This window comes from Onychomys torridus, chromosome 13 (assembly GCF_903995425.1).
Source record: "Onychomys torridus chromosome 13, mOncTor1.1, whole genome shotgun sequence".
In the NCBI taxonomy this organism is placed as follows: domain Eukaryota; kingdom Metazoa; phylum Chordata; class Mammalia; order Rodentia; family Cricetidae; genus Onychomys; species Onychomys torridus.
In genome coordinates, this window is record NC_050455.1 from 5,501,925 (window position 1) to 5,517,133 (window position 15,209).

General features: G+C 40.9%; 1 protein-coding gene and 1 long non-coding RNA gene across 4 annotated transcripts in view; one reads left to right on the forward strand and one right to left on the reverse strand.

Annotated features, from left to right (window-relative positions):
- The window catches only part of Psma8 (proteasome 20S subunit alpha 8), a 56,551-nt gene that overhangs the window by 40,216 nt on the left and 1,126 nt on the right, over positions 1–15,209 (forward strand). For 2 of the 3 annotated variants that reach the window (XM_036205038.1, XM_036205037.1), the window contains 2 exons: positions 12,363–12,482; positions 12,700–12,762. In XM_036205038.1, coding sequence (XP_036060931.1) covers positions 12,363–12,482; positions 12,700–12,762 — 183 coding nt within the window. The remainder of the gene's footprint in view (positions 1–12,362; positions 12,483–12,699; positions 12,763–15,209) is intronic. The other variant, XM_036205039.1, reaches the window with a different exon arrangement.
- The window catches only part of LOC118594832, a 34,471-nt gene that overhangs the window by 134 nt on the left and 19,128 nt on the right, over positions 1–15,209 (reverse strand). The window lies entirely within an intron of this gene.

Genomic DNA, 15,209 nt, shown 5'->3' on the forward strand with positions numbered 1-15,209 from the left:
ATCTGATCAATCAAAAAGCAGGTGTTAGTGGTATAAATTAGTTTAAATTGAATATTCATGCTGGTTGAACTGTCACCTCTTCTAATTAAGAGGTCTCTCTTATTCAAATCAAACCATTATCAATTTTGATTGGTATTCATAGCATTTCTTCTCTTGTAGAAACAAACAAACAAACAACAAAACAAAACAAAACAAAACAAACCTCATCCCCAGTGTAACACATATCCTGGTTTTCATTTTGAGGTCAGCACATCCTTAAAGTATATAGGCTGATTTAATTCTGTAGTTTTTTTTTCTATTAACCAATGTCTCTCTGCAGCTGTTGTCCCTTTCTCATTAGCATTGAGAAAATTCAAAGTTAATAGAGCATTATGCAGTCTATTTCTGGGGATTTTTGTTACCCCTTTATGTTTATTTAGAGTTCTATGACTGCTTGGCCTGTAGGATTATGTGGTATACCTATAATATGTTTTATACTGTAATAAGCAAAAAAGTGTTTCATTTTAACAGAGACATGTGCTGGAGCATTGTCAGTTTTAATTTGTGCAGGTATACCCATGATGGCCATAACTTTTAGCAAATGAGTGATTAGATAAATAGGCTTTTTGGAACTCAGAGCAGTTGCCCATTGAAATCTTTAATAAGTATCAATGGTATGCTGTACATATTTTAATTTTCCAAATTCTATAAAATGAAACACATCCATCTGCCAGATTTCATTCCTCTGAGTACCCTTTAGGTTATATCCTGCTGGTAATGGAGTTAGATTGTAAAAAGAACAAGTAGGACATTTCCTTATACTATCATTGGCTTATTGCCAGGTTATGGAAAAAAATTTTTAAACCCTTACTATTTACATGATGATTTTATGAAATTCTGAGGCCTCCAACACATTTCCTATCAATAGTTGATTGATCTCATCATTACCTTGAGCTAGAGGGCCTGGCAGACACATATGGGACCAGATGTGAGTTATACATTAAGGATGATTCTTATTTCTGATTATTTATTGTAACTAGATAAATAAGGAAGTTACTTCTGAATCATCAGGGATCAATTTTGTTGATTCAATATGTAAAACCACTCTTTCAGCATATGAAGAGTCTGTAACTATGTTGAGAGGTTCCAAAAAATCCGTTAATACCACCAGTATGGCATATAATTACAATTTTTGGACAGAATTATGAAGACTTTGAACTACTTTACTTAAATTTTCTGATTTGTAACCTGCCTTTCCTTGTTTATTTGTGTCTGTATAAAATTCAGGGGCTCCAGTTATTGGTGTTTCCTGAGCAATGTGAGTCAGGATCCAGTTAGCTCTCATTATAAGATAAATTCTATCACTTTTGGGATATTTGTTGTTAATATCTCCCAAAAAATTACTGAAAGCTCTTTGCCAAGGTTCACTTTCTTCACATAATTTGTGAATTTTGTCCTTAGTTAAAGTTTCTGCTGTGTCTATTCCTGCTAATTGACAAAGCCTCAGTTTTCCTTTTAAAATCAACTTAGATCTTTTCCACTTAAGTTCTTAATTTTTTTATTTTGTTTATTTGGAAGAAATATCCATTCTAATATAGTGTCTTCCCTCTGCATCAAAATTCCTGTAGGAGAATGCTTAGAGGGTAAAATAACCAAAATGTAATCCAGCTTTAGATCCAAATGATCCACCTGTGCATCCTATATTTTCTTTTCCATCAAAGCCAGCTCTTTCTCAGCTTCAGCTGATAATTCTCTTGGACTATTTAAGTCCTTGTTACCCTCTAAGGTATTGAACAAATTACTCAGTTCATCATTTTTTTACCCCAATAATGGTCTATACACTGGAAATGTCTCCAAATAATCTTTGAAAGTCATAAAGAGTCTGTAATCTATCTCTCCTAATTTGCACCTTTGGGGGTCTAATTTTTTGTAGACCTATTTTATATCCTAAATAATTAATACAATCTCCACTTTGTATCTTTTCAGGAGCAATTTGTAATCCCCAACAAGGCAAAATTTTCTTTACTTCTTTAAACAGTCTTTCTAAGGTATCTGCATTTGAATCAGCTAGTAAAATATCAACCATGTAATAATAAATTACAGATTTAGGAAATTGTTTACGTATGATTTCCAATGGCTGTCATACAAAATATTGGCACAGGGTTGGGATATTTAAATCTCTGTGGGAGAACCTTCCATTGATATCTCATAACAGTCTGGAATTATTATAAGTAGTTACATTGAAGGCAAATTTTTCTGTCTTTTTCTTGTAAGGGTATTGAAAAGAAACAGTATTTTAAATCAATAACTATAAGAGGCCACCCTTTAGCTAACAGAGTAGGCAAAATAATTCCAGATTGTAGAGAGCCTATTGGCTGAATTACCTTGTTAATTGCTCTTAGATCTATTACCATTCTCCATTTACCAGATTACTTTTTTTCTCCTTTTTTTATTTATTATATTTTGTGTTTTAATTTTACACATCAGCCATGGGTTCCCCTGTCCTCCCCCCTCCCGTCCCCACCCCCACATTCCCCCCAGCTCCTCCCCTCCATTCCCATCTCCTCCAGGGCCAAGACTCCCCTGGGGATTCATTTCAACCTGGTGGATTCAGTACAGGCAGGTCCAGTCCCCTCCTTCCAGGCTGAGCAAAGTGTCCCTACATAAGCCCAAGGTTCCAAACAGCCAGCTCATGCACTAAGGACAGGTCCGGGTCCCACTTCCTGGGTGCCTCCCAAACAATTAAAGCTATTCAATTGTCTCATTTATCCAGAGGGCCTGATCTAGCTGGGGGCTCCACAGCCCCTGGCTCATAATTCATGTGCTTCCATTCATTTGGCTATTTGTCCCTGTGCTCTTCCAATCATCCTGAGTGAGGTAACCCAGACACAGAAGGATGAACATGGTATGTACTCACTCATAGTAGGATACTAGATGTAAAACAAAGATGACTAGACTGCTACACAGCTCAAGGGAGGCTACCTAGAAAACAGGACCCTAGGAAAGACACAGGGATTGCCCAATGACAAAGAAATGGATGAGATCTACATGAACAACCTGGACGACAGTGGGAATAATGAAGGGCAAAGTTTGAGGGAAAGAAAGCTTAGGGGAGCAGGAGATCCCAGCTGGATCAAGAACAGAAAGGGAGAACAAGGAATAACAGACCATGATAAATGATGACCACATGAGAACAGGAATAGGTAGAGTGCTGGAGAGGTCCTCAGAAATCCACAATGATACATCCTCTGTAGACTGCTGGCAATGGTCGAGTGAAAGCCTGATCTGACCTAGTCTGGTGATCAGATGGCCAAATACCCTAACAGTCATGCTGGAACTCTCGTCCAATAACTGATGGAAGTGGATGCAGAGATCCTCAGCCAGGCCCCAGGTGGAGTTCCAGGAGTACAATTGTCGAGAAAGAGGAGGGACTGTAAGAGTGTGAATTGCTGAGACAAGATTACTTTTTAATAACAAATACAGGAGAATCCCAAGGGCTGGCTGAGCATTTAACTGCTCTTGTACCAGCTGTTCTAAGGCCTGTAGTTTCTTCTATAAGCTGCCTTGGTCCTGGTGTCTTACCACAGCAACAGAAAAGTCTGTTGTGTTTTTAAAATGGCATGGTGGTGGCCTTGGTGGGTAGAGCCAAGGTGCCCCATGGGGCTGAGGAAGACATGCCATGCAAGCACGGTGAACCATGGCCAAAGGGGGCATGGCAGAAAGTCACTCACACCTTGTGGACAAGGCACCTATGTGAAAAGTTTTATTAAGGGAGAAGGAGGGAGGATGAAAGAGGAAACAAGTAGGGTCTGAAGAGAAGAGATGAAGAAAAGAGAAAGAGAAAAGGAAAGAAAAGGAAGGGAGGAGGTGTGTGCTACCTCATGGGTAGAGAGGAAGGAAGTAGGGAGAGGGAGGAGAAGGGAAGAGGGGAGAGGAAGGGAGAGAGAAGAGGGAGGAGAGAGGAGAGGGGGAGGGGGAGGGAAGAGGGGAGAATGGAGAGGGGAGGTGGGAGGGAGAAGAGAAGGGAGAGAGAGGAGAGAGTTTTCTCTTAAAAATGACTTTATATAAGATGACATTGTCAGGGTGCTGGGTGGGCCAGTAGCAGGTCTGAATGCTAATAATGTTACTAACATAGAAGTTGATAGCAGAGATAGTCTGTTAACTATGAAGAGCTTTTATATATATATATATATTTAGAGAGGTGTAGAAGACTTTGGAACTTCTAACTTAAAAAGTGGTTTAGTGCTGTAAGCAATCTGTTATAGTAGGATCCTAGACAGTAATGCTGAGAATAATGAGGGTTGTAGAGGCCTTGCTTGGGAATTTCTAAAGGGAAGCAAGGACTGTAACATCAACTGTACTAGAGGCCATTCTCGAAGTGTTTGGGCAAAGAATCTAGCTAACTTCTCCCCATGTCTTGAGAATTTTTCAGAAGCTAAATTAAAGTTAACAGGCTAATTATTTGGTGGAGGAAATTTGATGACTGCATGATGTTGAGTCTGCGGAATGGTTATTGTTGATAATGCTTATAGAGGTCTACAGTGAAAAAGAGCAAACAGGACAGAAAGAAATAGAATACACAATTTGAACACTAAGAAGCTTAGTGTTGCAACCAAGAGGGTTTGTAGTTGTTAAAGGAGATTAGCAATCTTAAGAGGCCTGTTCTGTACTAGAACAATGGCAATGGTGCCCTTAGGGCCAAACCCTGTACAGCCAAGCTTCTAACCTTTGAAAGAGAACCTAGTGCATTTTTTTTTTTTCTGCTAGAAAGCTAGCACCAAACAAAAGCTGCTGGAAATGTCATTCAAGGGAGGCAAGAGTCTGTCTCAAGTTGGCACCATAACTAAACAATGTGGTGCTGACTTTAGAGATGTGGAGGATGCAAGACTGTGTGAGTTTTGGGTCCTTCCTTCATGATTTCAGAGAGCCACTGAAGCTAGGTAACAGGTGACAAGGGGAGTTTGAGAGATGAAATGGCTGTGAAAGACCATTAAATGAAGCTGTAAAAGTGAAGCCTGGGTTTTAGTGGAGACCTCAAGATTTTGGACATGTCAAAGATATGAGACACATACCAAGGAGAACTGCATACAAGGAGCAGATCTAGCCTGGGCATGTGTATGTGTGTGTGTGTGTGTGTGTGTGTGTGTGTGTGTGTGTGTGTGTGTGTGTGTGTGAGAGAGAGAGAGAGAGAGAGAGAGAGAGAGAGAGAGAGAGAGAGAGAGAGAGAGAGAGAGAGAGACACGCACGCACGCACGCGTGCGGGCAACAAAGAGGGAAGGGTTAGCTGTGTAAGTCCTTTGAAACTAAAGCCCCAGAGACCAGACATGGAGCTGCAGGCTTTGGTGTTTGCCTTGCTGGGTTCCCAAAATATCTTGTTTTGATTTAGTATTTCTGCACTATACTCAATTCTTCCCTTTTGGAATGGAAATGTATTTACTATACTATTGCATGCTGGAAGTATGTAATTCCTTTTTTATTTTATAATGGGTTAAAATTAAGAGTTTTACTCAGGAAGAGACTTTGGAGTTTTAAATACCATTTGGGACTGTTGGGACCATGAGGATTTTTTGATGTTAGACTTTATAAATGAATTTTGCATTATGACATTGCCATGAGCCTATGGGGACAGGGAATGGAATGTGGTGGTTTGAATAAACTCCTCCCATGGGCTTGACTCTTTGAACACTTGATTCTCAGTTGAGGGTACTGTTGTGGCATTTGAATCCACTGGAAAAGACCAAAGACTTCGAATGAACTCAAATTGAGATTAAAACACCAGGAACACCATTATCCTATTTTTATCTTACCTACAGGCTGCTAGGATCACACAGACATTCCAAGGCAAAGGTCAACAGACTTTAAGGGATGCCTGATAACATATTAAGTTTCATTAGCCATCACAGAGAAGTTCTGTGTAAATTACACAGGTCTGAGCACTCTGGGGGAAGTGTCAATAATCAGCTGAGATAGAGCAGGCAATAACACAATGCCATCAGGTTAGGGCTGGCTGTCGCATCCTCACAGCACTGGTCTTGTGTAGATGAACAGTCTTATTAAATAAGAAACACAGAGCCAAATGCAGAGTTAATAGCCCAAGAGGTCAGAGCAAGAGCCAAGAGCTTACCCTTCACTGCCGCTGCTGTCCTTCCTCTCAGCAAGAGACCTACTTCCTCTGTGTCTGTCCTTTTTATTGACTTTCTGTTCTGCCTTCTCATTGGTTGTAAACCCAACCACATGACCTCCTCACTGCCTGTCTATACAGACCTCCAGGTCTTCTATGGTTGGTATTGAGATTAAAGGTGTGTGTCTCTGTTCTGGCTGTATCCTTGAATACACAGAGATCTGTCTGTCATGTGATCGGGATTAAAGGTGTGCACCACCACCGCCCAGCTTCTACTATGGTTTGTTGTTAGCTCTGACCCCCAGACAACTTTATTTATTAACATACAAATAAAATCACATTTCAGTACAAATAAAATATCACCATAGTCTTGCTGGAGGAAGCATGTCACTAGTGGTGGACTTTGAGATTTTGTAGCCTCATCACTGGCCCACTCTGCCTTATGCTTGTGGTGGGATGTGAACTCTTAGCTTCCTGCTTCTGCTGTCATGCCTGTATTTTGCTGCTATACTTCCCTCCATGATAGGCTCTGAATCCCTGAAACTGTTAGCCCAGATTAACTGTTTTATAAGTTGCTTTTGGTCCTGCTGTTTAATCACAGCAACTAAAGGTAACAAATATAAAGCCATTCTTGTGATATTTTGGCAAAGACTCTGACTGCCTTCTGCCTGTGTCCTAGAATTTGCTTGAGGCTAAATTAAAAAGTATTGAATTAAATAAATAAACATGAATACTGCAGAATATTGGATCTGTGGCATGATTATTACTGATCTCCCATGTGCAGCTCTACAGTGAAAACAAGTGGCATAAAGTAATTCAAAATATAGATTTTTGGATAGAAAAAGAGCAGCTAGAAAGAAAGCTTATGTTGCAGGGAAGCATGTGCTGAAACATGTTGTGATTGTTAAGATTAGAACACTTAAGGAGAGGAGTGCTCTGTACTGGAACAAAATGAAGGGTGCCCTCAGCTAAGCCTCATGAGTGTTCTGCTTCTGGAAAGCAACAGTATACAAAAGCACATCAGATTCAGAGGTAAGGGTTTATTCCATGTTGGCAGCTAAACTTGGCAGTGTGTTCCACATGGTACTAGCTTTTGATGCATGAAAAAGATGCAAGAGTGATTGCTGTGGGATGTCTTTCTGTACGCTGTGAATGTATGTGCTGCTCTGATTTGTTGACAAATAAAGTTGCATTGGCCTATGGCAGAGCAGGATAAGGTTAGGCAGTACATTCAAAGGAAAGATGAGATGAAGAAGGGTGGAGTCAAGGAGACACCAGCTCACTGCCCAAGGAGCAACAAGATGCCAGCAGACCGGTAACATCACAACTACGTGACAACATATAGATTAATAGAAATGGGTTGAGTAAAGTTATAAGAGTTAGCTAACAAGAATCCTGACCCATAGGCCATACCGTTTTTAAGTAATATTTAGCCTCTGTGTGTTTACTTGTGACCAAGTGGCTGTGGGATGCAGGTGGGAGAGATTTGTCCCTACCTAAAGGCTAGGCAGGAACAGAGAACCTTCTGGCTACAAGTGATGTGTGTTATGGAGTCTTTTCTTTTTATAAACAATGCTTAGTGTTGCTTTAATTTTCACGTGATTTTTAGAGAGCATGGCTTTTCTTTTTTTATTAATTAATTATGTATAAAATGTTGTCTGCATGTATGCCTGCAAGCCAGAAGAGGGCACCAGATCTCATTGTAAATGGTTGTGAGCCACCATGTGGGGGCTGGAAATTAAACTCAGGACCTCTGGAAGAACAGCCAGTGCTCCCAACCCCTGAGCCATCTCTCCAGCCCATGGAGTCTTCTTTTAGTTTCAGAGAGCCTCTGGGGACAGTGTGTGGCAGGGTGAGTCTCTGGAAGACGAGCTTGGGAGACATTCTCTGACAGACCAACATAGGCCTCTCTTCTGGGAAGTAGCCAGTTAGTGAAAGATTACACGAAGACAATCAGTCAGAAGCGTTTGCTTTTACTGTTAAGAGTGCTTACTATGGACCAGATGTGGTGGTGGACACCTTTAACTCCAACACTGGGGAGAGAGAGGCAGGCAAATTGTAAGGTTTTGGTATTTTGCAAAAAGGTTTCTATAGGCAAAGGCTCAATCCTCTACTTTCTAACCTTTTTTTTTTTTTTTTTTAAATGACAGCTTTGACTCCTAAAACAAAACCAAATTTTATTTGGCACATGTGGTGTCCAAATGTGTCTCTGCAACCCATCTGGCCCCTGGTGCTGCTGGCCTGGTACCCCAACTGCTAAAAGTGGGAAGTCTCAGGAGCCAGGCAGGGCCAGCACAGGGTGAACCAGTCATATTGGGGTGGGAGGGCCAAGGGCAGGGAAGAGGGGGTGGCGTGTTTCATGGATCATGTTGTGTAATGAACCAGTAATGTTCAGTGTTGGAGGCTGACAGAGGATGAGTAAAGTAGGAAGGGCCCCTTGAGTGGCGTGTAGAGCCTAGCTTCCACAGGTACTTGAGGCTTAATGTTGAAGTCTAAGATAAGCCAGTGTGGTATGCCCTACCTTCCTGTCCGTGTCGGCCTCTGGCTGCACCTAAGTGTTCTCATCCACTTTGAAATGAGCCAGTCTTTTTTTTAAGGTCACTGGCCTTACTTCCTCGATTGTAAATGGTTCTTGTGTGTTATTTTGAAGGTGGTGGAGGGGGGGGTACATAAATTCGCTGCATGAGTAAATGGGTCAGACTTTCTGTATAAGCATGCATCCTCTTGACTGACAGGGCGTTTTGTGAAAATAAGCACCTTGACAACCAAAACCCCTTCAAAATAGCTACAAAGCTTTAGTTCTGTATTGATGAAGTCACATTGCAAAAGCTTGGGTTTATTTTTGTAGGACTTCATAGCTGAGACTAGAACATAGCACTGGGGCTACTGTTGGGGTAATGCAAACTCTAAATAAACATTCAAACCTTAAAAAAAAAGGGGGGGGGGGCTCAAGGCCAGCCTGGTCTACAGAGTGAGTTCCAGGACAGCCAGGGCTACACAGAGAAACCCTGTCATGAAAAAAACCAACAACTCTTCCACAGACCTGAGTTCAATCTCTGCACTCATATCAGGTGACAGATCTTTTGGCTTTTGTGGGTCAATGCACTCATATGTATATTTACACACACACACACACACACACACACACACACACACAAGCTACTATCTTTTTGTTGTTGTTGGTTTTCAAGACAGGGTTTCTCTGTGTCATTTTGGTGCCTGTCCTTGCTCTGTAGACCAGGCTGGCCTTGAACACACAGAGATCCACCTGGCTCTGCCTCCTGAGTGCTGGGATTAAAGTTGTGTGTCACCACTGCCCAGCATAAGCTACTATCTTTTGAAAATGTTTCTATCACAGTTACTTGTGGAATATTAATTTAAGATGTGGTACAATCGTTTATGATATGGAACATTAATTTTAATGATGTAAAGATGTGTTGCATTCTTTTATGTTGCATTTGTTTAACTCTGTGAAGCTGTGTTACTTTGCCTGTCTAAAATACCTGATAGGACTAATAAGGAGCAGCAAGGCAGGAGAAAGGATAGGTGTGGCTGGCAGACAGAGAGAATAAATGGAGAAATCTGGAAAGAAGGATCAAGGAACAAGAAAAGGAGGAGGACATCAGGGGCCAGCTACCCAGCTACACAACAAGCCTCTAAGTTAGGAAGTAAAGAAAGGTATGCATAATAGAGAAAGGTAAAAGCCCAGAGGCAAAAGAAAGATGGGACAATTTAAGTTAAGAAAAGCTGGCTAGAAATAAGCCAAGGCAAGGCCAGGCTGTTGTAATTAAGAAGAAGCCTCCTCCGTGTGTGATTTATTTGAGAGCTGGGGGGCAGGCCTCCAAAGAGTAAGAGAGTAAAACAACCAACCACAAAGAAGTATTTCTTTGAGCAGCGGGTGGTAATTAATGTAGAAACTCACATTGGATCACAGTGCTGAGAATAAGTGTCAGCAGAGCACTGAGACATCTATCACTTTACCCCGAGGCTCAGGGAACATTTCAGAGCAGGGGACAGAAAGATTTTAAGAGCCTGGTCAGGACTGCAGTGAAACAGTATCCTCTTGACATGACAGGAGTGCTGTATTTGTAAACTCACAGCAGCTGTGGTTGCCTGCACAAGATCAAGTCAACATTCTAACATGGGTTCTAGGGGGAAAGAGTTTATGATCCCCCACACTTAACTGATGAGCTGTGGACAGTTGATGGCTTCTTGGAGATGAAGAGTCAATTGTTGTCAGTGGTGTGGTTCCTGGTAGGTAATCATGCTCCAGTGGCTGACCCCACATCCAGAAGTATGTGGGCAGCACAAATTGGACCCAGTGAGTTGTTAAAAAAGACATAAATTTGGGGATGTTGGGGATGTGAAGGTAGATCTGGGAGGAGTTATGGAAGACTGGGGGAATGATTATGGTCAAAATACATGGTATGAAATTCTCAAAGAATTAACTAAAACATTACTAACAAAGTTGAATGGAGGCAAAGCATTCACAGACACTCCTACTCATCTTGGAAGGTGCATTAGTACTTTTCTGTTACTGTGATAAAGCATTGTAACCGAGGCAACTTGTAGAAGAAAGGGTTTACTTGGGCTTTCAGTTCTGAGGGATCTGTCCATCCTAGAGAGGAGGTAGGAGCAGGAGGTGAGAGATTCTATCCTCAAATGTAAACATGAAGAAGAAGAAGCAAATGGGGAGCAGGTGAGGCTTTTTACTCTCAAAGACTACCCATGACATACATCTTCCACGAAGGCCCTATCTCTCAAACCTTCCCAAACATCTCTGCCAACTGGGGGCCAAGTGTTCAAATGCCTGAGACCATGTGGGGTAGTTCTCATTCAAACCACTTCATACGGCATAATTAATTATCACAACAAGGGTGGAGACTGATACTAACGGCTTCAAAGTATGTTACAGTTCATAGGACAGCTGACAACAAAGAATCATGTGGCCCAAATGTGAACAGTTAAGTGTTCCATTTTAACCTACATTCTCTATTTGTTCATCCAAGAATTGGTGTTCATAATATGTTTGATCATTTTCATGATGGTTAAGTGAAACAATCCACCTTGCAGATTTATATAAATAGTTTATATAAATCATCATCTTGATCTGTATATTTAGAAGAAATGCTACCTGTAGCCATGCAGTGGGGGAAACCCACTTGTGTCTTTCCTTTATTTGATGAAAATTTATAAAGAATAACTAAAATAGTGAATGGACTAGAAGTCCTTTTTATTTATAGAGTTAAGAAGATAATGTGTAGTTAGGAGACTGCTAAACCTAAATTCTAAGAAAACAATGCTCAGTTCTATTCATATAAACAAATTTTTCTCACATTTTCACTGATGATTTTGGTTTTTATTTCTGAGACCAGGCCTATTTGGCTGAGACCACCACCTTGTGTATGTAGCCCAGGATAGCCTCAAATTCAAGCTCTTCTTGCCTCAGCTTTCTGATGATAGGCATTAATGATTGATGTCTCATCTCTGTCCCTCTCTTTTCCTTTTCTTCTTCTTCTTCTTCTTCTTCTTCTTCTTCTTCTTCTTCTTCTTCTTCTTCTTCTTCTTCTTCTTCTCCCCCTCCTTCTCCCCCTCCTCCTCCTCCTCCTCGTTCTTCTTCTCCTCCTTCTCCCTCTCTTGATTTTTTCCAAGACAGGGTTTCTTTGTGTAGCCTTGGCTGTCCTTGAACTCATGAAGATCCACCTGCCTCTGTCTCCCCAGTGCTGGATTAAAGGTGTGCACCACCACCACCTGGATCCCCTCCCCTTTTTACTCCCTATTTTAACCTTACACTGGTTTACCTCCTCTAGTCTTTGGAGTTTTAACTCAGATAGTCTTCTTTAGTTAGAAAGAACTTGTGAACTTACTATTAAGGTAATAGAAAACATTGTCTAGGTCAAAGCATTGGTAAACTTGAAATGAAAGTGATGTCACCATTATAGATTATTTACATAATAGCAAATGAATCTCTGAAATGTTTGTCAAGTTTTCACTTTGTGATTCTATTATTTATTTATTTATTTATTTATTTATCTGTTTATTTATTTATTTATTTTGGGTTTTATTCAAGACAGGGTTTCTCTCTGTAGCCCTTGCTGTCCTGGAATATATTTATTTATTCTTATTTTTGTTTATTTATTTAGGTTATTAAGTTTTCACTTTGTGATTCTATTATTGAACACTGGAGTAAGCCTGAAAAGTGTGAACATATATGGTAACAATAAACCCACTTGTATTAATAATTTTGTTTTAATTTTTCAAGGCAAATGCAATAGGCCGGAGTGCTAAAACTGTCCGGGAATTTCTAGAGAAGAATTACACAGAAGATGCAATTTCTAATGACAACGAAGCTATCAAACTCGCAATCAAAGCTCTGCTAGAAGTAAGTGACTTGTAAGGTGTGTTCTGAGAATATGGCTATGGTTTCCTTACCCCTTTGTTCACAAGTACACATTTTTCAGAGGTAGGTTGATGTTGTTTACACATAGTGTTGAAGAATCAAGCCAGGGCCACACACACATACCAGGCACACATTCTACTACTGAGCTGTGTGCCCAAGCCAGCTGAAAAAGTTGTTATGTGCCCTTGTTCTACACTAGGTTGTCCAGTCTGGTGGGAAGAACATTGAACTGGCTATAATAAGAAGAGATCAACCTTTGAAGGTAAATTATTGTCTAAAGTAGAAATATTACTAGCATAGCTTGACAGAAGTTAAAATGCAGGTGGTATCTGTGAATCGCCATTGCAAGCACAACGATTTCTGTTGGGGCTGAGTTGCTCTCTCTTGCTTATTGCAAGCAGGTGCTTACTTCCTGTCTTTGTGAAGACTTAGAGGGGATGAGTGCTCCACAGAGATCTGCCTATTTAGTATTCATGCCTATAAATAGGAACCATTACAGTCTGCCTACCCAGAGAGCAGTTGCTTTTCTTGTTACCTCCACTATTTAAGAGAACCTCCACTCTTTCTGATCACTGTTGTAGCCGAGGTTTCTCTGATCCTGCCTGGCCCCGCGGTCTGGATGGATCTTTCCCACCCCATGATCCCACAGCTGCTTATAAAATAATTACTTTAAGGGTTAATATTAATTACAAACTGTTTGGCCTATGGTTCAGGCTTCTTGATAGCTAGCTCTTACAACTTAACACATTCCTATTAATCTGTGTTTTGCCATGTGGCTTCATGGTATTACCTGTTTTCTCACTTCTTGCTTCTCTTGGTGGCAGCTTGCAGCATCTGCCCTGACCCTGCTTTTCTTCTCCCTCTATCCCTCTTGGATTTCCTGCCTGGCTCCATTCTGCCCTGGCATAGGCCAATGCAGCTTTATTTGTTAACAAATGAGAGCAACATATATTCACAGCACATTTCCCACAACACATTTCTCTTGTTCCGAGGGTCTAACCCAAGGCTTTGTGCATGATAAGTGCTCTACTACTACTGAGCTACATACCATGATCCTGTGTGCTGTTTTTTTGTTTTGTTTTGTTTTGTTTTTTGTTGGCTGTTGTGGTGTGATTTTATTTGTATATTAATAAAGTTGCCTTGGGGTCAGAGAGCCATAGTAGAAGCTGGGCGGTGGTGGTGCACGCCTTTAATCCCAGCACTTGGGAGGCAGAGCTAGGCGGATCTCTGTGTTCAAGGACACAGCCAGCATGGCGACACATACCTTTAATCTCAATACCAACCATAGAAGACCTGGAGGTCTGTACAGACAGGCAGTGACCAGGAGGTCATGTGGCTGGGTTTACAACCAATAAGAAAGCAGAACAGAAAGTCTATATAAAAGACAGGACAAACAGAAGTGGGTCTCTTGCTGAGAGGAAAGACAGCAGAAGCAGTGAAGGGTATGGTTTTCCGCTCTTGCTCTGACCTCGTGGTTTTTAACTCTGTATTTGGCTCTGTGTTTCTTATTTAACAAGATGGTTACATCTACAGGTTGTCTCTACATTTTCACTTGAAATGCCTTGAGCCCCTTCCACATTTTCATTTTAATCCCTAGAATCATAACCTTTTCATGTTTCTTGGTAACAGTCCTAACACTGCTTTAAGCACTGTCTTTCTTTAAGCATTATGAGGTAAACTCAGAACAACTTGTCAGATCATTATGCTAGAGGACTCAGTTGCTAAAGAGCACTTGTTATGTAGTTTCCTGTTGTCCCTGAGGTAGAACTGTTAGCAATCTATTTTGCCAATATTCTCTGTAAAGATTGTACAAAAATATGGGAAACTCTACTATGCTTAGAAGATTAATTTTATATATACTTTGCTTTGGATTTAAGGACAGTATTTTTCAAAGAAATGTGTGTCAAATACAGGAATGTGTAGAACAATGAGGGTGTGTGTTTTACCACTGTTCCAACAGCTAGGACAAGATAATAGGACAGCAGCAAAATTCAATAAATAGGAGGAATGGGGACAAGATTTCGTCTGCCCTGCATAGCCCCACAGAAAAAGACAGGTTATAGAGACGGTTGGTGGGCTTGATTTCACCTTTTCTCACAAGACTTTTAGGGATACACCAAGACCAGAGAGGCCCCGAAGCCACAAAATCAGGATTATTTCTTTAGCTATGTCACCTGCACATCTTCTGCGATGGACACACATACACAAGCTATGCATATCTTCCTGAGGAGTGGTAGAAGGGTGCATTTACTGGAAGAAAACTTATAGCACAGTTCCATGTAACATTTCAGAATAGGCTACATAGTGAGTAGAACACGTGGAACTTAGTGAACCTGAGTCTACACTCCAGCAAATCAATTTTTTTTCACAGTATGACCTTGAGCAAATGGCCTCCATCATTAGTTTTCAGTTTTCTTATATACAAAATGAGGCTTGTAACCACTCTGTCCAGAAATTGCTGTATAGCCTAGCATGCCTGTCATAGTAGCACTAGGAAGGGCAGAGCAGAGGGTCACAAGCTCCAGGCCAGCCACAGCATATAGTAAGACCTTCTACCTCAAGGAAGCAGGGGCAGGCAGATCTCGGAGTTCAAGGCCAGCCTGATCTACATAGTAAGATCCAGGCCAGTTAGCGCGACATAGTGAGAACCTGACTCCAACAACAACAACAACAATAACAACAAACACTATTAGTAAATGAAGTATTAGC